At 33.1% G+C, this 24,399-nt stretch overlaps 1 protein-coding gene across 3 annotated transcripts in view; it reads left to right on the top strand.

Annotated features, from left to right (window-relative positions):
* LOC149783617 (uncharacterized) overlaps positions 1-24,399 on the top strand; it is an 82,592-nt gene that overhangs the window by 48,146 nt on the left and 10,047 nt on the right. For 2 of the 3 annotated variants that reach the window (XM_089933145.1, XM_089933144.1), the window contains exon 2: positions 21,011-21,148. The exons of the other annotated variant lie outside the window; for it this stretch is intronic. In XM_089933145.1, coding sequence (XP_089789271.1) covers positions 21,037-21,148 — 112 coding nt within the window. In that variant the 5' untranslated portion in view covers positions 21,011-21,036. The remainder of the gene's footprint in view (positions 1-21,010; positions 21,149-24,399) is intronic. 3 annotated transcript variants of the gene reach the window in all.

Here is a 24,399-nt window from a genome sequence, read left to right as displayed (position 1 = left end):
AAATTATAAACACTTATGCTTTAAACATAAAATATGAATTTAATGATGAAAGTAGAGCACAACAAACGCTTGGTTGGCTACACCATTCACATGAACGATTAGTAAATGTGAAATAGAAACTAAGCGAAATGACGAACCAACATTATAACGTCAACTTTGTTTGCATCTTTGTATCATTGATAAACACTGTTGATAAATCCCAGGTAAAGTGCATTCATATCATTACGAAGAACTATATTATTGTAGGGTACTTGGTTTAATTTATATTTCAAGGTATCAATCCAGCCAAATTCCTATACTCTCTCACTACCCATTTCTGTGTAGTTGTGCATTTTGCATGAGAGGTGAGGAGGAACAGAAAGCCGAAAGGATTCCGAAGAAAATACGTTTCATATTAAATTAATTTAGAAAGCAGGGATTATTATTAATGTGTATCGTTATTTTCAAAGGTCACTAGTGATTAATCTGTGAATTCAGCATTGATATATAACCAACTGCAGACGGTCAAGAGAATGTTTATATATGCGTATTATTGTTCCATGGGCGGATCACAATTTGATAAACCAATAGCATTGGTATATCAAATTGCTTTATACCAACATTTTGAATGCCATGTTTATTGTATATATATATATATATATATATATATATATATATATATATATATATAAAGAATGCAAATCATGTGGCAACTAACAATCATTTCAAGTGCAATTGATTCAAGAAGGGATCACGTGTGTCAGGTTTTGACTAATATTAATGTAACAAAGTGACAACGAACAGTGCCGAACTAGCACCTAATTAACCCGAGAGATGTTGACTCTATATTGAGTCTTTTTCAAAAGCAAATTTAACAAAAAGCCACAAGACAAAAAACCCAAACATAAAAAATGTTATGTTTGCTTATATATTGTATTTTTAGACAGTATACGATCCGTTCGTGACTACTATGTACACCAGACGGATTTTCTCTAGTGATTTAATGAAGAAAACTGTATGTTAGGCCCTGAACAAAGACTCCAAAAAGCGTGACCCTTAGGCTAATGTTCTTCTTTATCCGGTGTTCACTCAAAGCAAATGTCAAGGCTGGTATAAGTGATACATCTAATGTTAAACATAAGCAATGAATGCCATCATGGTTTTATTACAAAAATTATCAGAATGACGTCATTGTACTAATTCGAGCATATAGGTCCTTACACAGGAATTTGATATGGTCAGACTTGGCTAGGTTGTTTTTGTCTTTCTCACCAACGACTTAAGCACTCTACACTGAGGATATTGGCTCGTTGGTGACAATAGCGGGGTCAGATGATGTACGAACTGTAAATGACAACAAAACTTGTCGGCATCGCTGCATCTGCAGCTTATATGAACCTTTACAAAGACAGCTTGCAAATCTGTATTAAATCAAAATTCTAAATGAAATAAATTATTTCGAAGTAAAGCTCCTAAGCTAAGGAAACTAGGTCAATCAAAGTTTCTACAAGTCTAATTAAGAAAGCTTGTCAACATAGACCCGATGATCACATTATTGCTACTTCGGTGCCATTCGGAACAAAACATTGAGAGGTATTAGCAATCACCTGAAAATTGGATCGGTGTCTATATTGTAACACAGCTACCAGATGATAAATACTAGAAAGGTAATAACATAGTGTTTTAATAGTGTTTTATAAGACAATTCAGAATGCGGACACAATTTTCCACATTTTAAACTGGTAGACAGTGCATGATCTATTCATGACTGTCATCACAACAGAGTGCGACGTTGCAATCCACTGAAATAAACACTATGACACATCTCGACATATGAACGCTATTCTTCAATGGTTCTTTCCCATTTAGAACCGAGTAAGGAAATGTTCAAACTTATTTCGAACTACGAAAAGGTAGGCCTACAAATTACTATTATAGCAATCGGTTGTATTCAACATATAATAGTTTAAAGAAGTAATGGTTACTATGGGAGATATCGTTAATAATCATTTAACTTACGATATTGATAGAGGCAAAGACAGAACAAAGGCAGCTTATTTATTCAAACAATATAATCGCATAATCCTCATCAGAGTGTTTGCTGAAAAGGCAGACAAAATACCGCAGATCACATTTGTTTTTGTAGTATTTTATGGTCAATATTTAAATTTGAATTTGGTTTTCTTCATTTTTGTTGACATCTTTTCGCAGACATTGTATTTAACAATTTAGTAGAGCGACCTAAGATGAATTTTCTTAAAACACACGTGTATGTGTGCATAATATCGACATATTAGGCCTCTTGCTTTGTTCTTAGAGGCGTGTCAACATGTTACATTTAATTAGTTTGCAGCATGAGTAACAGGCCACTAATGTTCCTACAATCTCTCTACTGTTAGTGGCTTTCAAAGTAACCTTTCTGTTAGTATGTCCAATGGTCTACAATATATATATATATATATATATATATATATATATATATATATATATATATATATATATATATATATATATATATATATATATATGTGTGTGTGTGTGTGAATGTGTGTGTGTGTTAAAGTTACAGTCAACTCATAGAGTTCACGATTGTACACTGATAAAAAGAAAATCAAAATGAATGTAAATATGTCTGTATGTATTGCTATGTATATTTGATTTAATTTATATTTGATTTGATTTAACTGTTTGTTTTTTAGCTTGACTTCTTTTTAATTTTACTATTACATTACAATTTCTTACAATGCATATTTTTTTAGTGAATTTTATATTTTCCAGGAACTCTTTTCAGTTTTTTGAAAACCTAATATTATAATTTTGTATCTAAAGGCTGATACAGTTCGTGGCTTAATTTTCTTGATTGGAAGTAAACACTATTATGTATTCTTTCTTAGTGTCGGATACTTATAGTGAAATCGAGGTTGTTCTTGGAGTATGTGACTTTAGACATGTAAATAGCTTCTATATTGTTATTTCGAAGTCCTGGTTGTACCGGAATATCGCAGTAGCCAGACTAAATAGTGAAGTGTTGTGAAATAAAGTCAGTTGGGCTTTTAAACACTTAGACGTCAAGGTGTGTTTTTTCGTTGTGACCAGTTTGAGTTGAAATTCTAATTAATGGAATTATTAACTCTTTTCCCTCAGAATATTTAAGTGCTGATACAGATTTCTTCGACAAATACATTTATTGACATTCTATACGGAATTCAGAACTGGAATATTATTTTATATCGTTCAGCAAAGAACTGTTGACTCTTCAGTGCTCTACTGCCTACAGTATACTTCATCGCCTTCCAGTTTTGGATTTTCTTCATGACTCGAACTCAGTTTCATTAGAACATATTATTACTAGGACTTATCACTGAATTATTGGATTATTGTTGCATTACTATTGTTTTTTATTCTTAAAACCGTAACCTCCTTTTTTTTCAATTTGACCTTGTCTTCAAGGGAAATAAATTATTTTTTAAATTTTACAAAGCTTGTTTTCTTCATTTTCATCTTGTTATTGTTTATGAGATGCTAAAACGTAACATTGTCTATATTTCTATGTATGTATGCATGTCTTTTGTCTAAGCATATATGAAGGCATGAGTCATTTAATACCCATATCTCGAATTTTTCTAACTATGATATTACTATTTTTTAGTTGATTTCAAAAACTGAAATAGATATTAAGATCTATAAGAAACTGTGTATGGTGTATGTATGTATGTATGTATGTATGTATGTATGTATGTATGTATGTATGTATGTATGTGTGTGTGTGTGTATGTATGTATGTATGTATGTATGTATGTATGCATGCATGCATTCATGCATGTTTGTATGTAGGTATGTATGCATGCATGTATGCATGTACGCATGTATGTACGTACGTACGTACGTACCTACGTATGTATGTATATGCACCTCACGCCGATCGATATTAAAGTAATTTTTCACATATATAAAAAATGCACTTTCATCATAAACCTAAATTTTGTTTCCCAATTGTCCGTTCTGTTATACACACACACACACACACACACACACACACACACACATATGTATGTATGTATCTGTGTATGTATGTATGTATAATTATTTTGGATAAGGTAGTTTTCCTTTTATGAACGGATCATTTGGTCATATTATGCTTTATTTAAGCCATCTATATTTGAGAAGCTGTCCGTTTCAATTACAAACATAGGATTTAGGGGATTCTGTACAAAGCTGTCCATTTTAATTAAAAACATAGGATTTGGGGGATTCTGTAAAAGGATTAATCTTAGTAACAGTGTCTGCCCAACAATAACAATGACGAAAATGAAATATTTACATTTTCCGGCGCCTATCTTTATAATCTTTTTTTTTTTTATAGTCAGCCTTTTTTTCCTTCCTCCTAGTTCATTATGCACAATAAAATCCTCGCTTATTATTGCCTACACAGTAAAATCCTTTTTATATTACTAATATTTTCCAGTGTACAATTGCACTATTTAGATGTTTCATATATCTTAACGATTGCTACATAATGGTCATGAGACTGAATTCTTATCGCTTGCATGTCTAAATCACAGTTTTATAAGAGTTCTAGTATATCATAACTTTCTGGATTGATTGTTTATTAAATATGTCGCGAAACGACCGCTCCTATTAGTAGGGGAGGAAAACAATTTGTTGTATCCTATAATATTGTGAGGCTTGATACTGCAGTTCCGGTATCATGGTGTATTTTGTATCGTATTGCACTCATTGTCTATGTATCACAAATGATCTTGATCAATAACTTGAATGTCATCCGCTTATGCCAACGAGCAGTTTTCTTTTCAAACACGAATCGTAAGCACTGGATGAACGCAAATGTAAGAAAAATCAATCCTTTATCAAATTCTTGTACTATCTTCAAGTATTTTATGATTATGAAAGGGAAACGATGGAGACTGTTAGACTTGCTCTATCATCAAAACAAATGATCATTGATATTTATCTATCGTCATGTGCAATGGTGAAAACATTCTCACATTGCTATCTCTTTAATGGATATAAGAATTCTTGTTTCATCACCACGAATAATATATATGTTCATTTCTCCAAATATTAGTGGATGTCATGAGCAAGGTTGATGCATATTGTGGCATCAGGAACGTTGAGGTATATTGTGTAATCAGCAAGGTTGACACATATCGAGACAATAGCCGGTCTACTGTTATTTTCTTTACAATAATTAACATATATCTTCTTTGCACTATTAGAGTTGTAAGTCCTTGCCATACGTTTCTTCCTTCACATTACATATAATTTCCCAGTCTTCACATTACATCTTATTTCCCAGTCTTCACATTACATCTATTTTCCCAGTCTTCACATTCCATATAATTTCCCAGTCTTCATATTTAATATTATTCTCTCAGAATATGGTATCTTTTGTCTGTTATGCATAATTGATCTAATCATTTGTCTGTTAGTTTAAATTGTTTTTATTCCATTGCATGCTATTGTAATGCAACATTTTTTGCTGGACTTGACCTTGTCCAAAATTGAGTTTCTTCTGCTTGACCCGATTGACAATTTTTATTTTATTTTATTTCATTGATATAATAGTTTCATTGTTCGGTATGTGTATGTGATTTGGGTCAAGGATTTGGAGAATCCAAAGTGAACTTTATAGGCTATTATGTTTCAGACAAACAAATTGTATTAAATCATGCCAGAAAGTTTCTTCCATCAAGGAATGGTTGTTGTTATAAAATGCTAATTTTTGAGCTCAGGTCCAAGGACAACTACATTATCTTGTGTCTGTCAGAATTGTATCAGTTGTGTTTTTACGTCTGGCACTTTAAGTTCTATTATAATGTTGTGTCCAGTTTGCTCTGAATTCTGTTTTCGTCACATTATTGAATTCATGTGATTATTTTCACTGGAAAAACAAAAGTGCTCAGACAAAATTCTTGGATAAAGATAATCATTGTAACTTATACTGAATTCGAACCAGGACTAATATTTATATGATTCCACAAAAGACTTTCGACACATCGTTACTTCTTAGTCCATAACAAACACGTTATCGCCGTCAATTTTGGATATCATCGGGACCTTAACTCATTTTTTATTAGGATTTTGTTTTACTGGGTTTGTGTTTTTAATTCTTGGATCTAAATCTGGATTTATTTGGCAATACCGTAACTTGTTTTTTCTCATTGTTCACTTTGTATTCAAGGGAAATATATAATTTGTGACATTTTACAAAGCTTGTTGTCTTCACTCTTTTATCATACTTATTTTAAGAGCATAGACAGAGAACCGAAAATTTGGAGCTCGTCATCGGGATACGAACTAAAGGATATTAAGAATTTTTGTGTTTTTGAAACTTAAATTCCCATAGTTTCGGAATCTTTAAATCCCATGTATTATTTCACATTTTTGATATCTTTTGTGAAATGGATATTATCATTTACAATATCATCAAACGTGGAGATCATTATTTAAAATCCTGCCCAGGAACAGTTGAATTCCTTGAGAAAAGATTAATTGGTGCAGCTTGCTAGAAAATATGATCTTTCTGAGACAAAAGCTTCTTTAGTGAAGCATGAAAAGAATCATAATTTGTCTTATCTTTGGTGGAAAAAATGTTTTTGATACATGTGATTTGGTTTCGATTAGGAAGAGTGTATCAGATTTTAACATAAAAACAAAGGAATTAAAATTAAAATACAAACTGGAATTAGAGTTAAAAAACCTTAACTTTCAAAACGACAAAGAGGAAAAACAAATGCTAATGCAATTATTTAAGGAGAAGAGAGAGAGAGAGAGGAAATGCTCCTGGAGAACAAGAGAGAGAGAGAGAAAAAAAACAAATGCAGTTACAGAAAGAAGAAAAATAAATTCTGTTGGGGAATGATTACAGAGAGAGAAATAAAAACAGTTACATAACGAAGAAAATCGAATGCTATTGGAGCAAGCAGAGAGAACAACAAATGCTGTTACAGAAAGAAGAGAAATGATTGCAAACGCAACTAGAAATGCAGAGGGAAAGAGAGAAGGAAGAAAGGGAATATCAATTCATATTAAGATAATTAGAGCTAGCAAGTGAAAATTACATTGACACTTTACATATAACTTCATTTTTCGATGTGACTAAGAATATTAGGTAAAGCATGTTTTTAGAGAAAAAGCAGAAAAATATTTTTCTCATTCTGAAAAAAATTGCTGAAAATTCGAATTGGCCAATGGAGCATTGGACTCTATTTTTACAGAGTGCGCCTTTTGGCAAAGCCCTAGACATATATGCTTCCCTATCAGTACAGCAAGATGATGTGTATGATCTGGTTAAGGAATGCATTTTAAAGGCATTATGAGTTAGTCACAGTGGTTTATCGGCTAAAATTCAGGAACTATAAGAAAGCAGGTCAAATTCATGTCGAATTTGCAAAAGAAAAACAGCAGTAATTTGATAGTTGGTGTTTAGCCAAGGAAGTTGAGAAAAGTTATGAATTTCTAACACAACTCGTATTATTTGAAGAGTTCAGGAACTGTGTCCATATTGGCATTAAGACTTATCTTAATAAGTCTTGATAAGCATTAGATCGAGATCTTGGAAAGTAATGTTCGTACCACTGGCGAGTATTCCTTAGCTCATAAAGTTTATTTTTAGGCAAGTATTCCACTCAGCAGCGTTCTAGTAAAAAACCTATTTCAGCCGAATACGGGCCATTCTAAATTTCAATCTAGCACAACATTTAGAAATCATGTTTGTGCTAAGAATGATCAGAAATCCTTATCTCTTCATACGTGTACCTAATGTTAGAAGAAAATACACGTTATTTCTGAAGTCCAAAAATTGAAAAAGTAAGCATAATAATCAAGACAGACGTTTTAAAAATGATCTTATTTGTACGAGGTCATTGTCATGGTCAGGTATTTAAAGCAATACATTTTGCTGGGTCTAATAAACCCGACTCTGATTTTATTATTGACAATTATGAGCCGTTCATGTCGAAGGGTATCACTTATGAGTGATTCAGCCAATCATATCCATATTAAAACATTACGGGACACGGGAGTTTCTCATTGTCTTTTATTTTAAGGTAACTTGCGTTTTTCTGAGAAGAATTTTTCTAAAGAGTGGGTTCTCATTCAGTGAGTAAAATGCTGATCTTTTAATGTTCCTCTCCGTTGTGTAATCAGGCTTATTCTCAGGAAATATGACATTATTAAGATTGTTTGCTTTACCCATTGACGGCATTCATTTATTATAAATGAATGACCTACCTCGAGATAAGTGTTATGCATATTTGATTTATTTTTTATATGATTTAATTTAACAATCTCTTTGTAAGTTATAATTTTTCATGTTCAATTTCATCAAATTTCAATGTAATGCAATTATTTATGTTTAATAGGAATTTAATATTTTCCAGAGAAATTCAGTTTGACTTGAGTCTATTCATAAATACCTAATACTAGAAATACTGTTTCTATTTTTGACTTAGTTCCCGACCTTGATTAAGAAATCACTGAAAAAGCAAAAAAAAAAAAAAAAAAAAACTAAAATTTTACTATCAAGTAAAATGATTGGTTTTTATCATACTAGGAATACGCAATGTTTTATATGTTAGCTACCTCTTTTTCGCAATTCTGAATTTTCCGTATTTGTGCAGTATTCTGGTCTTATACCGATATCTACAGAGTCATTTCTCAGTTGGGCTTTTTCTTTACACTGGAAAATATATCTGTTGTGGCACTTTGGAGTTATATATCAATTTTAATTCAAATTATTTGGAATCTAAAATATTAATTTTTTTTTCCTGAAAATATTTGAGTGTTCATACAAAAGTCCTGGACAAAGATATTTCTTTTAATTTTTTTTCGAAATTCAAACACCTAAATGTCATTTTATGTGGTTCACAAATGAATGTACACGTCAGTTGTATATTGACTACAGTATACACCATCGCCTTCCATCTTGAAGTTTTCGTCGGGACTCGAATTTGAATTCATTAGAAGATTTAATTAATAGGACTTCTAACATTTAATTCGTGGTTTATTTGAATTCCCCAATATTTTGATATATTTAGTGTAATATGTAAGATTTTTTCTAAAACGTCATCGAAAGTGGAAACCTTTTTTGAATCCTTGCCAATGACCAATTAGACCTTTTCAAAAAAGACAAATTAATTAAACTCGCCAGAAAATATAACGTTTGTGGTGTAGAGGTTTCCTTAAAGAAGCAATAAATAAAACTATCGTGATCCCGTGCTTGGTAGAAATGAATGTTTTGGATAAAAGTGTTTTGGTTAAGATCAGTAAGTCTGTATCAGACTCGTACATAAAATTAAAGGAATTATAACTAAAATACAAGATGGAATTAGAGTTGAGGAAGCAGGAACTTCAGAAAGATAAAGAGGAAGCATATAGGCAGTTGTAATTCGAGAAAGAGAAAGAACTAATTAAATGGGAAAAATAGAAAGAACAAATGTAATGATAAAAAGAAGAAAAACAGATACAAATGAAATTAAATACGGAAGAAAACGAAAGACGTGTGCAATTACGAGAGAACTAAATGCAGTTACATTTTCAGAAAGAGGAGAAAGAAACATGAGAGAGAAAAAGACAAACAATACATTTACAAGCGGAAGAAAGACAAATGCAATTACGAAAAGAACAAATGCAAATTCAGGTAGAGAAGGCATACAGAAAGAAATACAAACGCAATAAGAGAAAGAAGAGAAGGAATATTAATATAGAATAAACGAAATGGAGCTGGCTAATGAAAAGTTCATTACCACTTCAAGTATATATTTTCGGTTTTATGTTGCAAAATATATTAGTTTAGTGCCGAACTTTCAGGGAAAATGAAGTAGACAACTATTTTACTCGTTTTGCAAAAGCGGCTAAACATTTCAAATTGCAAAGGGCGCATTGAACTAAATTATTACAATGTGTACTCATTGGTAATTCTAGTGATATTTCACTGTCAGTTCATCAAAGTGGTGACTATGATACGGTTGAAGAATGCATTGTAAAGCGCAAAAAGGTGTCGAATTAGCTAGAGACTAAGAGAAGTTATTTGATAGATGGTGCTTATACAAAACATGAATGTCTCAAGCAACTTGTATTACTTGAAGAGTTCAAGAACTATGTCCATAGTGACATTAAGACTTAACTTGACGTGCATCAGATTGAAATCTTGTAAAATGTTGTTCGTGGTACAGTTGAGTATTTTGTACCTCATAAAGTTCTTTTTGTAAACAAGACTTACACCCAACAGTCCTCTGGAAGAAACGTATTTCAGGCTAATACCAGTCTTTCTAAATCTCAGATTGGCATAATTTAATTTAAAAATCAAGTTTCAAGATCATTGTCTCTTCCTGTGTGGACCGATTGCAAGAAGAAAGGACACGTTGTTACTGTTTGCTACAAATTAAATAAATAGGCATCAGACCAAAGACAGACCTATTCCAAATTCTCTTATTTCCCAGAAGTCAATGTAATGGTCATATATTGAAAACGATACATTTCTTGAGTCTAATAAACCCCTGTGTGATTTTATTTTGGAGAATTATGAACCATTCATATGGAAGGGTTCTATATCACACTTTGGGAATTTCGCCAGTGTTATCTCTATTCAAATTTTAAGTGACGCGGTTGCTTCTCAGAAACTTTTACTGTCGTGCACTTCGTCTTTTTCTGAAAAGTCTTCTTCTATTGAGAGTGATGTTATTCAGGGAGTAGAGTGCGGCTTTGTTAATGCTCCTCTCTATTGTGTACATTTATCATCAGACTAAATCTCTGGACCCGTGACAGTCGGCACAGTGTGTGTTTTACCAGTTGAGGGCGTTCATGTATTATTAGGAAAGGACCTAGCTGGAGACAAGTTTGTGGTTAATCCACTTTTAACTGACAAGCCTTGTTTGGATCAGAAAGTCGATCAATTGAAAAAGAATTCCCTGTTTTGTTCCCAGCTTGTACAGTTACCAGAGCTCTAGCAATTCTTGAGAATGATGTTGATCAGGAAAAAATTCTTTTAGCTGACACATGTATTGGTCAGGCGCTTGATGCGGTCACTTTCACTCCTTGTCTGGATCAATCAAAAGGTATAATTCTAAGTCATCCTCGTTTAATTACTTATTCTCTTTATTCTAATCAAGGTGACAAACGACAATTAATTGTCGTCGAAGAGAAAGAAGATCCTGAGATATCCTATTTGTTTCAAAGGGCTATTTGTGAAACTGAAGACAATGAAGTTCCTGAATATTGCTTCATTAAACATTGAATTCGTATCAGAAAATGGAGACCTCCCGAGGTACTTGCTAATAATAAGTGGTCAGTGAAGTATCAAATTGTAGTTCGAAATCATTAAAGACCGAAAATGCTTTGTCTCGCCCATGAAACTCATTTGGCTGGTCATTTACGGATTAATAACACTTTTCACAAGATCTTGACTCACTTCTATTGGCCAAAACTCGAAGTGATTTTTGTACATACTGAAGATCTTGTCCTACTTTTCAAATGGTAGGAAACCCCAATCAGATGATACCGCAGGCTCATCTACAACATATTCTTGTCATTGACGCACCATTTAGTAGAAATATAGTGGATTGTGTTGGTCCCTTATATAAGACCAAGTCAGGTAACTAATACATATTGACCATTATGTGTGCGACAACAATGTTTCCAGAAGCAAAGCCTTTGAGGAATATTAAATCTAAAACAACAGTAAAAGTTTTGATAAAATATTCGACTCAATTTGGCTTTCCCAAATCTGTCCAATCAGTTCAAGGGTCAAATGTGATGTCTTGAACTCTCCAGCCTACTATGCTTGAATTTGGCATTCATCCTTTCAAGTCAAAAGTGAAATTATGGTTTGACAGAACGACAATGGAGTCAACGGTTGAGTCTGGTAATAGAGTTCTGTCTCACTTACTCAATTCTCAAAATTTTCTTCAGTTTAGATAGCACGGCCGTTACAAGGTTAAGAAGAAACTGAATGAGTTAAATAATAATATTAGTGTTCCTGGGATCTATATAAATTATAGGAGTAACAGGATATTGAAATAGATAACCCGGTTAAACATGCAATTAATTTAGTTGTACCTGAACCAGTCAGTGAATATTTGAGTGAAGGAATTCTATTGATATTAGAGTGACGAATCTTCGGAATTAAAAAAATTATGAATAATCTGAACCAGAAAATATTACATTTGCAAGAGCAAGAAAGAAATCAACTTAAACATGTATAAGTTGAATAGGAGTACTTATTTGTAGATGTTCCTACAGGAACAAACTAAATGTTCCATGACGTTAAACTTGTAAATTCCAAACATGTGACACAGCACCCGTACTGGGTGAATCCTCTCAAACAGGAATGTTTGAAATTTTGGAGAATAACTTTGTAGAGTCAAGTACAAGTGACTGGAGTTCACCAATCATACTTGTTCCTAAACCAGATACAACTTTCCGCATGCGCACTGAACATATGAAGGTGAATAATGAGACTAAAACATATTCATTTCCATTACAAACAATCGATGATTGAATTGACATAATTTAAAGTCCGAAGTATGTCACTAAATTTGACGTTCCGAAAGGATTTTGGCAAACTGCCTTGACGGAAAGAGCAAAGAAAATTATCGGCATTCGTGACTCCGGATGAAATTTATCAATGAAAATCATGCCTTTTGGGATGAAGTATTCACCAATTATATTTCAACGTTTAATGAACATGACTGACTCTGGTCTAGATAATTGTGATGTGTAAATGGATGATGTCATCATCTACAACGACACTTGTTGAGAACATTTATCGACAATTCGGATATTCTTTGACAGACTCACTGATGCAAGTTTGACAAATTTATTCAAACTCGAGTTTTTTGGTGCTTGTGTAAAATTTCTAGGACATATTGTGTGACATGGAGAAGTTAAACCTAGGGATGATAAGGTCGAAGCTGCCTCTGAATTCCCTGTGTCTATCATTAAATGTAACTTGTCAGGTTTCTGGATATGGCTGGCTAATATCAGATAATGTGTTACCATATTTTCCATAATTGCTGAACCCCTGACAAATTTATTCTTCAAGAAAACCAAGTTTTTTTGGTTTTAAAAATATCAGGACGTTTTTGAAACGTTACAGGCCATACTTAAGATCGCACTGGTTCTTTCAGATCCAAATTCCAACCAATCATTAAAACTATCTCATGGTGTAATTTACTTTGGGGTTGGAGCAGTGTTGATTCAAGAAGATAAAAATGGTATTGGTCATCCAGATCGCTAGTTCCTAAGAAATTACGTTAGCATCGGAAAAGTTATTCCACAATCGAAAAGGAATGTTTGGTTTTGATATTCTAATTATAACTCTTTGAAGTTTACATTAGTTCAGCTACTTTTCCGATTATTGTGTTTAACGATCATAACCCCCTTACTTTCATCGGTAAGATGAAAAACAAAAATCGGAGATTATTAAGGTCGAGTTTGTTGTTGCAGGAATATAGCATTAAGATCGTGAACATAAAAACAAAATATATTTTAATAGCAGATGCACTTTCCCGTGTACTAAATGTATACCTTCATGCATAATCTGAGTCATTCATAAGATTGCATCATATGTTTATTACCATATGCATATTTGACTTATAGTTTAAAAATCTTTACTGCATAAATCATTCTTTTGTGACGGGAAGTGTTATGTATATATAATTTATTTATTTGTTTCCTAATTTCAATTTTTGTATTACATTACATATTATAGTAATATAACATTATTTGCTGGACTTGACCTTGTTCGGGGCCCCGAGTGGCCGAGTGGTCTAAAGCGATCACCGTTACGGATCACTGCCATCTCACCTCTGTCTGCGTTGGTTCGAGTCTCGGGTTCGGCTAATGTGGTTATGTGAGAAAGCTTGCCAGTAGCTTCTCGTTGGTCGGTGGTTCTTTCCGGGAGTTTTCCGGGTTCTTCCTCCACCATTAATACTGGCCGCCATGTATAGCCTATCTTGTGCTGAAAAATGGCGTTAAACCCTACAACAACAACAACAAAAACAACAACAACTTGACCTTGTTCAAAATTGAGTTCATTTCTGCTTGACCTCGCTGATCTTTTAAGTTTTTATTTCATTAATGTAAACAACAAAAAAATAACTTCATTATCCAGTATGTGTATGGGCCAAATAACTAAATTTTTATTCCGGTCAGCATGTTCATATATGTCAGGGTTTCGGAGAATTCAAAGCCAATTTTGTATGCTATTATATTTTAACTAATCAAGGCACATTAACTCATGATATAATGCTTGTTTTTAGAAAATGCTAATGTGTGACCTGATGTCAAACAGAGAACTCTATTATCTTGTGACACTCAGCATTTTGTCAGTTGTGCTTGAACGTCTGGCACTTTAAGTTCTACTATGTTGTGTCAAGCTTGGGCTGAACATTTTTTTCTGCAAAATATTGAATTCAAGTGATCATTTCAGCCTGAAATATAAACGTGATCTGAAACAAATCTTGAATAAAGGTATTCATTTAAGTTTATACTGAATTCAAACCTGGAATTATATTTCTGTGATTCAATAAGAGACTGGTGACACATCACTACTTCGTAGGCTATACAAACACGTCATCGCCTTCAATATGGGATCTCATCGGGAGTTTAACTCAGTTTCATTAAGGACTTTTTATTGCTAGGACTAGTGTTGTTAATTCTTGGATTACAATTTGGATTTACTATGTAAAAGTTCTTTTCCTCATTTTGCGCTTTGTATACTAGTGAAATACATTGTTGTTAAATTTTACGAAACGTGATAGGGACATAAGCGACGTAAAAGGACAGCACCAAACTATAAACATGTATTCCAGAAATGACAATATAGGTCCTTGAAAACTTTGTCCATTTCCAGTACATCAGTAATGGTTTCATTAGGCAATTTTACGCTCTTCACCCCTCTGTGGCATTTACTTGACCAACCAATATTTTCCTTGTATCAGTTCGTGTAACGTCTCAAGCAAGTAAACAGTATCATGGTACCATATGGCCGATCGTATTCATGCACCTGATAGTAGTTGTAGTCAAACCATAAGCAAATTTACAAACAACTCAATGATTAGGATATCGCAAGTAATTACACAATTAGGATATCGCAAGTAATTAAACAATTAGGATAACGAAAGTAATTACACAATTGTTACATGATATATAAGATGATAATATATTATTAGTTTCAGAAGGCGGCATATTTTTATATGTTGTACTTCAAGACAGCATGCGATACGTTCGCGACTGCTATACATACGAGACGGATTTTATCAAGTGGTATTATAAAGAAAACAATGTGTTAGGCATTGAACAAAGACTACACAAAGCGTTTTCCTTTGGCTAATATTCTTCTCTATCGGGTTTTAACACAGTGCAAATGACAAACCAGGTACAAGTGATACATTTATTTTTTACCATAACCAGTGAATACCACCCACATGATTTAAAGACTAAAGTCAACAGCATGGTATCTTTATATTAATTCGATGGTATTGGTCTTACACATCAGTTTGAGTCGGTCAGACATGGCGAGGCTATTCTTGTCCTTTTTACCAATGATTTACTTGTTCTACATTGAGGATATTAGCTTGATTGTGACGATATCTGTGTCAGATGATGTACGAATTGTAGGTAAAGGACAAGAAAACGTGTCGGCATCTCTATATCTGCAACCTTATGAACTTTGAAGAAGAAAAAAAAAATAGCTTGAAAATCTGTACTAAACCAAAATTCTAATTGATTATAACGATTGAAATAAATCATTTCTAGGTAAAGCTCTTATGCTTAGGAATTTAGGACAAACAAAGTTCATGCCAATCTAATTAGGCAAGCTTGTCAATATCGTGAATACAATTTTGTAACGCATAACAATCTTAGCATATGCATGCAATAGGATATTTTAGATGGAATTTAGAAAGAACAAAAGCGACTTATTATATAATTATCTTTTTGCAGCATCTATCTTAAACAATTTGATGTCATATGAAGCCCACAGTATTGTTAACTTGGTGTCATTTGAAACAAAACATTGAGAAGTATTCGAAATAAGCTGAAAATTTGATCGGTGTCTATATTATAACACAGCTACAGAATAATAGAGACTAACAAAGTAATAACATAGTGTGCAATAAGAAAATTCAGAAGGCGGACAAGATATTACACATTTTAATTTGGTAGACAGTGCATGATCTATTCAGGACTGTCATCACATCAAATTGCGACGTTGAAATCCTCTGAAATAAACACTGTGTCATATATCGACATATGAATGCTATATTTCAAAGGTTCTTCCCCCAGTTAGAATCGAGTACGTAAATGGTCAAACTATTTCTGACCGGCGAAAACGTAAGCCTAAAAAGAATTATTATAATAATCGGTTATATTTTACCTATTCTATTTTAATGAAATAACGGTCACTAAGGGATAAATCGTTAATAATCATTTAAGTTACGATTTTGATGGATGGAAAGACGGAACAAAGTCAGCTTGTATATTCAAAATATATAATCACATGATACTCGTCAGAGTTTTGTGCTGAAAAGGAAGGTAAAATACTGCAGATTGCATTTTCTGTGGTGCATTTTATGAACAATAAGTTAATTTGGTTTTCTTCATTTTTGATGTTGACAACTTATATCAGCCATTATCTTTACTATTTTAGTAGATCGACCTAAGATGACCTTTCTCAAAACAAACGTGTATGTGTCATGATATCGACATACTAGTCCATTCTCTAAGTTCTTAGGGCATGTCAACAAGTTTCATTTACGTAGGCTGCAGCATAAGTGAAAATGTTATTACACTCTCGCAACTGTAAAATATGTTGCAGACATCTTAAACTTAGCTGATTTTGCCAAATACGGTATATACCATGGTGTTTGTATAGGTCCAAAGAGCCCTCCCCTCAGACATGAGAATGTACATCCAATGGAAAATATATAACTTTCTCTTTTACTTTGTATGTTTGAATGCCTGGGTCATTTCATACCAATATCTCGAATCTTTCTAACCATGATAATTAATTTGTATGCTGATATCAAACACTGAAATATAGATTAAGTTCTATACGACACTATGTATGTATGTTGTTGTTGTTGTTGTGGGGTTTAACGCCATTTTTCAGCACACGATAGGCTATGTATGGCGGCCAGTATTAATGGTGGAGGAAGAACCCGGGAAACCCCCGAGAAGAACCACCGACCCACGAGAAGCTACTGGCAAGCTTTCTCACATACCCACATTGGCCGAATCCTGGACTCGAACCCACGCAGACAGAGGTGAGATGGCAGTGATCCGTAACGGAGAGCGCTTTAGACCACTCGGCATGTATGTATGTATGTATGTATGTATGTGTGTATATATCTACGTATGTATATATATGTGTGTGTTTATTATTGTATTATATAATTTTGCAACAATAAGCACTAAGTTTTGTACTTTTAGACAGCATAAGATCCGTCAAGTATACTATACACACGAGACTGATTTGATCCATTTGTATAATGAACAAAGAAAAACAACATGTTAGGCCGTGAACAAATACTCCACAAAGCGTGACCCTTAGGCTATGTTCTTCTTTATCGGGTATTGACTCAATGCAAATGTCAAACCAGGTACAAGTGATACATATATTATTGGCCATGATCAGTGAATGCCACCAACATAGTTTTATAACAAAATTTATCAGAATGACTTCCTTGTATTATTTCGAGTTTATGGGTATTGCAAAGCAATTTGATTGGGCCAGACATGGCGAGGTTATTCTTGTCCTTTTCACCAATTATTTACGTATTCTATATTGAGGATATTTGCTCGTTTGTGATGACAGCGGTGTCAGATGATGTACGAACTGTAGGTAAAGGACAACAAAATTTTCGACTTACACGAACCTTGAAGAAAGAGATTGAATATTTGTATAAAATCAAAATTTTAATTGATTGTAACGTTTGAAATAAATTCATTTTCAATAAAGCTTTTAAGTTTAGGAAATAGGACAATCCAAGTTTCTACCAATCTAATTAGGAAAGCTTGTCAGCATAGAAAATATAATTATGTAACGCCTGATACCCTTAGTATATGCATGCAATAGGGTATATGAGACGTAATTTATAAAGAGGAAGACCCGGCGATTATCTAATTACCCTTTGTCGGCATATACCTTAAACAAATTTGAATCACCTGATGATCCTCCATTATTGTTACCTTGGTGTCATTCCTAACAAAATATTGAGAAGTGTTCGCAATCATCTGAAAATTATATTGGTGTCTACATTATAGCACAGCTGCAGGATAAAAGAGACTAAAAAAGTAATAACATCATATTTCATAAGAATATTCATTAGGCAGGCAAGGCTTTTCATATTTTAAATTGGTAGACAGTGCATGATCTATTCTTGACTGTCATCAAAAAAGGGCGACGTTGCAATCCACTGAAATAAACACTATGTCACATATCGACATATGAATGCTATTCTTCAATGGTTCTTCCCTAAGTTAGAATTGAGTAGGTACGTGGCCACACTATTTCTGACCTGCGAAAGGTAAGCCTTCAAATTATTATTATAATAATCGATTATATTCAACCTATAATGGTTTAAGGGAAGAGGAGTCTCTAACGAAGAAATCGATATTAATCATTTAAGTTACGATTTTTATAGAGGGAAAGACCAATCAAAGTCAGCTTATTTATTCAAAATATGTAATCACATGATATTAATCAGAGCGTTGTGCAGGACAAGATGACAATATAATGCAGATCGAATTTGTCTTTTTGGAATTGTATGGCCAATATTTAAATCTGAATTTGGTTTTCTTAATTTTTTGTTGACAATTTCTCGCAGCCGTTATCTTCAACAGTTTAGTAGAGCGACCTAAGATGACCTCTCTCAAAACACACGTATATGTGTGCATGATATCGACATATTAGACCTTTCGCATCGTTCCTAGAGGCATGTCAAACATTTCATTTACTTAGACTGCAGTATCATTAAAGTTCCTACAATCTCCTTACTCTTAGTGGCTCTCCACGTAACCAATATGTATATGTATATATATATATATATATATATATATATATATATATATATATATATATATATATATATATATATATATATATATATATTATGTGCGTGTGTGCTTGCCCTGTCCACAAAACCTCTCTCTCCGCATGCAGTGTGGTTTCAAACACACACACGCACACACACACACACACACACACACACATATATATATGTATATATATATATATATATATATATATATATATATATATATATATATATATATATATATATATATATATATATATACTGGTCATGGAAACCTCCATCTGCGCATTGCCCAGTTGTGTCTCTCACACACACACATACGCACACGTACACACACACACATTATATATATATATATATATATATATATATATATATATATATATATATATATATATATATATATATATATATATATATATCCTTCCCATGGAAACTGTGTAGGTCAAGGTAGCAGTCAACTCACAGTATTCACGAGAGCCCTCTGACACGAGATTAGATTTTACTACCAATGGAAAATATAAATGTTTGTCTTCTATCTATGTATGTTTTGAAGGTCTGGGTCATTTCATACCCATACCTCGAATCTTTCATTTCATAGCCATATCTCTAATCGTTCATTTCATACCCATACCTCGAATCTTTCATTTCATACCCATATCTCGTATTTTTCTAACTATGACTATTAATTTGCATGCTGATGTCAAACACTAAAATGGATATTAAGTTCTACACGACACTATGTTTGCATGTGTGTATGTATGTATGTATGTATGTATGTATGTATGTATGTATGTATGTTTGCATGTATGTTTGCATGCATGTAACGTGTTTTGTTTCCATCTCCTGAGTTGTCATTACAACGGACTTTAAAACCTACAAATTGTTTTATCCGATATCTAAATTACATCATAGAAAATAGAGACTTGAAAAGTTTATATTAATATTTCTTATATAATACATATAAGTTATATAAGAATAAGCACTCAGCTGTTTTAGAAAGTGGAAGTTTTACAAGGTTTTGATCTAGCTAGCATCATATGATCCACCCTCGACTGCGATCAAAGGTAGGTGGAGTTTGGCTTGAGGTTCATCGAACTAACAACATTATCAATTTCCTAAAACGTGTGGATAATCTCCTTAAATAAATTCATTCAATAAAGGAAGTATACAAATAGTAGGTTTGGACCTAGTACAGTGTGAAACGTCATGTTATTAGTATGGGTCTAGGTATACCGTACCCTAAGTAAACTAAAACAAACAATATAACCAAGATTTGTTTGCAGTTAACTTTTAAAAATTTTCATTGGATTGAGACGACAATATAATTTAGCACACAGCTCATTTTCATTCTTGTTCAACATCATAACAAGGTAGTTTGATGCCAGGGTTCACATGTCGATTGGTAAAAATTATACATTAGTGACCTTTAAGATATGAGTTCATTTACATATGTTTTGAGCTTTATAAACGGAAGCAACTCAGAAGCAAGTAGCAGTTTATACAGACCGTTCCTTTCTTTAATAATGGTGCAAACAGAGAGTGGTAGAATTCGTCATCTGATGAAAGGTAAACTTCATATCACTATAGCAATAATGAAGCATTTTCGTCCTTTTTAAGGTTTAGATAACCAATGGTCAATACATATACAATCTTTATCAATGATTAGTTTACCCAATAGTGGCAGGAGGCTATAATCACTATTATTTGCTTCTCGTTTGAGTTTTGTACAGAAACAGCATACATACATAATACAATTCGCGTTAATTGTTACAACTTCTAATGAAAACTTATTTTCACAACTTTATTTTTAAACCTATATTTGTTGACAAAAATTATGATCCCCAGGCTTGCAGAATTTAACAGAGCGGCCTTAAATGATGACTCAGACAATTATTATATGTGTGCTTAGCTTCCACTTTAGCATTTTTACATCATTAGAATAATGATCAGATAATCTGTTTGTTAAGGCTGCTGTTTAACGGACAGGCCAGTAATGCTCCTGCTATCTCTGTTGGTACTGATGATGGCTGTCCAAATGATCTTTGCCTGCCATTGTGAAGAGATAAATTGGGAAAAGGTTATGTGCCCTGGAGAAAACAAAACAGGTTTGTTAAATTTTAACAAATATATGAGACATTAAGCAAGTAATTCATCCTAAGTGTAAGACTTCCAACAAGCTATGAAAGAGGTTGAACCCTGACTATTGTGAAATGGTGTTTGGACTGTCTCGATTTACGCTTGAAGGGAATAACAACAGAGTTTTCATTCTCTCATTTTTAATAATTATCTTTGTTTTTTAATATATTTGCCTTTGGCGTAATGTTTCTTTGGATGAAGGATTCAGAACATCCCATTCGTCTGCTTATGATACATGAATAAGCAAGTTTGACGCAAAATGAGTAGTGTGTTCTGTCACGTGTGGTCTATTGGCAATCACAGTCGCAATAGACAGTTTATATAAAAGAGAATACTGACAAAATATTTTCATTTCAATTGTGGAGTCACTCACATTTATAAAATGTTGATGTTGTAAGACTGCAAACGAGTTTTATGTGGTGCTTACATTATATTCGAGAGAAAAAATCATTTTTTGGTCTGTTCAGTGAAAAAAGAAAGTTCCCATTATTTTGTCCATAATATTAGTTTGGAATTGTTATAAATCTTTCGAAACAATTGTGTACAATGCCATCTTGACACCGTCGCATATCGCGGAGAACAAGTTCATTTCCGGCTTTTAAATTTATAAGGAACCTCTGATCAATATACCTTATAAAGATTAGCGTGGATTCGGTTCATAAAACTTTTCGTCTATCATTTTGATGTATAACTATAATAATTAAATTGTTTATGAAGTTGTACAAAACTTTAAGGTTTTCATTTTTTTCAACTTCAAAGCGTGCAGTCTGTATGAATCACTCATAGACTACAAGATAACAGACACACATATTTTGAACTTTGCAAGTTTTACACTAGCTACTGATGATTCACATCAGGAGCAAATGGGAGAAATGGAGGTTGTGTAAACGCACTGTCCCCACACCCGGGGAAAAGGTGATACAAAGAACTGAAACCTAGAATACTCTTGGTTTAGATTATCGATAGATCGATAAAAATAACACACATGAAACACTCAAAATCCTGATCATTTTACAACTGAGGGTAGTGAGTTTTTAGATTGAATTTGTTTCTTTTATGGTAAGGTAATTAATAGTTTCAACTGATAAATTGTCTATTATAGTGGATATTGCTATTATAACTGAACGAAATAATGTTCTTTAAGCCATTTGATAGCCAGAAATAATTTATTAAAACAAATAAATAACCCAACCCCATCATCAAAACTTAAATGGTCAGTCCCACATATGCAGGACCTTCTAAGGACTCTGTGTGACTGGATTCTGTGTTATTCATATTGGTTCCATACTAAAAGTTTCTTCGCTTCTTGCCTACGCACCTTATTCTCACCGTAATTATAGATATGCAGTAAAATGTCACTGTGTATTCCGCAATCAGGACTATTTGGACAAATGCAATAAGAAGCTTAATTTACCGAACACAAGAATGGTATTGAATGCAACTTTCATAAATATTAATGTTAAATTATGTCCATACTTCCCTAAGACCAAGTTAGGCAACCAATACTTGTTGGTCTTTATGTATTCTTCGACAAGATTCCCGGAAGCAATTCCTTTGAGGAATAGTACTACTAAAACAATAGTAAAACTTTGAAATGTTTTCTTTTTAATTTGAGCTGTCCAAATCTGACGTAAATGATGGACGGTCGCATTTTATGTTTATGGTTCGAATTTTCCAGCAATTTATGTGTGTATGTCTTCTACCTATTACTATGAATGCCAAGTGGTCTTAAAAATATTTCATAAAAACTTTGAACAATAAGATTTGACCATATCATTTTGATTCTGGAAAAGATTGGGGCAAGTATATTCATCTACTGTTGTTTGCTGTTAAACACTTAGTTCAATAGTCTTTAGCAGTTAGTCTGTGGACCATTCAAGTTGTTAAAAAGAAACTTCACTCAAAAGAAGATACGTCAATTAATATTCTCGACTATGTTTCTAATTTAAATATTAGTTGTCACATGCCTGTAAATTTGCAAGAGCTGTATTCTACTCACTCAAAAATCAAGGTATGACTACAATAAATGTAGAAATAATTCTACCTGGTGATACAATTCTAGCTTTCTTGTCCATTCCTAAAATTCCTTTTCAGTCTTGGTATTATAGTCCTTAAAATGTTTGAAAGAAAGAAAGTGATTTAAATTATATAATTATTGCTCAAAGGGATGCTAAAATAAAAATAACTTTAAAATATACGTATGTTTAAGTAGTATCATGATAGTGATATGCATGCTAATATTGCAGTCAGTTTGGTTGTGCTCGTCCCACACAGATATGGTTTAAACGATGCAAACGATGTTTGAAAACAGAAATTCTGCATTTGCTGTAGAATGATTTATAGAAACAAGTAAACCTGACTGCAGTTCGCTGTATATTATTGTACCGAAACAAGGAAATACTTTTCGACAGTGCAAAGACTATAGAAAAGGGAAATGATCGGCCAAATGTGTTCATTCCCATTACCAAGAATCGAAGACTGTATCAATAAAATAGGAATTGCACAATATCTTACGAAATTTTACATTTACAAATGCTTCTAGAAAATCCCACTAACGGAAAGGGCAAAAGTCAATTTCCGGCATTCATGATTCGACAGAGACGTCATCAATACAACATGTTGCCGTTTGGGACAAAGGTTCGTCTTGTACCTTTCAATGTCAAATGAACATAATGACATCGGGGATGGATAATTATAATGCTTACATCGATGATGTCATCATCTACAACGACATCTGTTAAGATCATTTAGTGACAATTCGATAATATTTTGACAGACACACTAATGCCAATTTGGCACTGTGTCAAAAAGAGAATTTAATCGTGATTGCGTGAAACTCGTATGACAGATAGTGAGACAATGATAGCATCAACTTGTAAATGCTAAGGCCAAGACTATCTCTGACACCCATGTGCCGTACAGTAGCAATCAACTGATGCGATTTCGGGCATGGCTAGATAATATTGGAATTTGTTTCTAATTTTTCAATTATAGCTGAAACCCTGAAACATGTATTGGTGAAAAAGCAGGTTTAATTAATCTGAAATAAAATATTCAACAAGCATTTAATAACTAAAGAGTCTACCAATTTGTTCAGCCCATACTCTCAATCATTAATTTTAATTGTCTGTTGAAGCTTTTTAACTTGAGGTTGGAGAGTCATTAATGTAAGAAGACAATAATGAAATTTAAAAATCCTGTGAGTTGAATATGAACAATG

The sequence above is a fragment of the Sinohyriopsis cumingii genome, chromosome 14, assembly GCF_028554795.1.
Source record: "Sinohyriopsis cumingii isolate HCF-2022 chromosome 14, ASM2855479v2, whole genome shotgun sequence".
Taxonomy (NCBI): domain Eukaryota; kingdom Metazoa; phylum Mollusca; class Bivalvia; order Unionida; family Unionidae; genus Sinohyriopsis; species Sinohyriopsis cumingii.
This window is presented reverse-complemented; position numbering and strand designations above follow the sequence as displayed.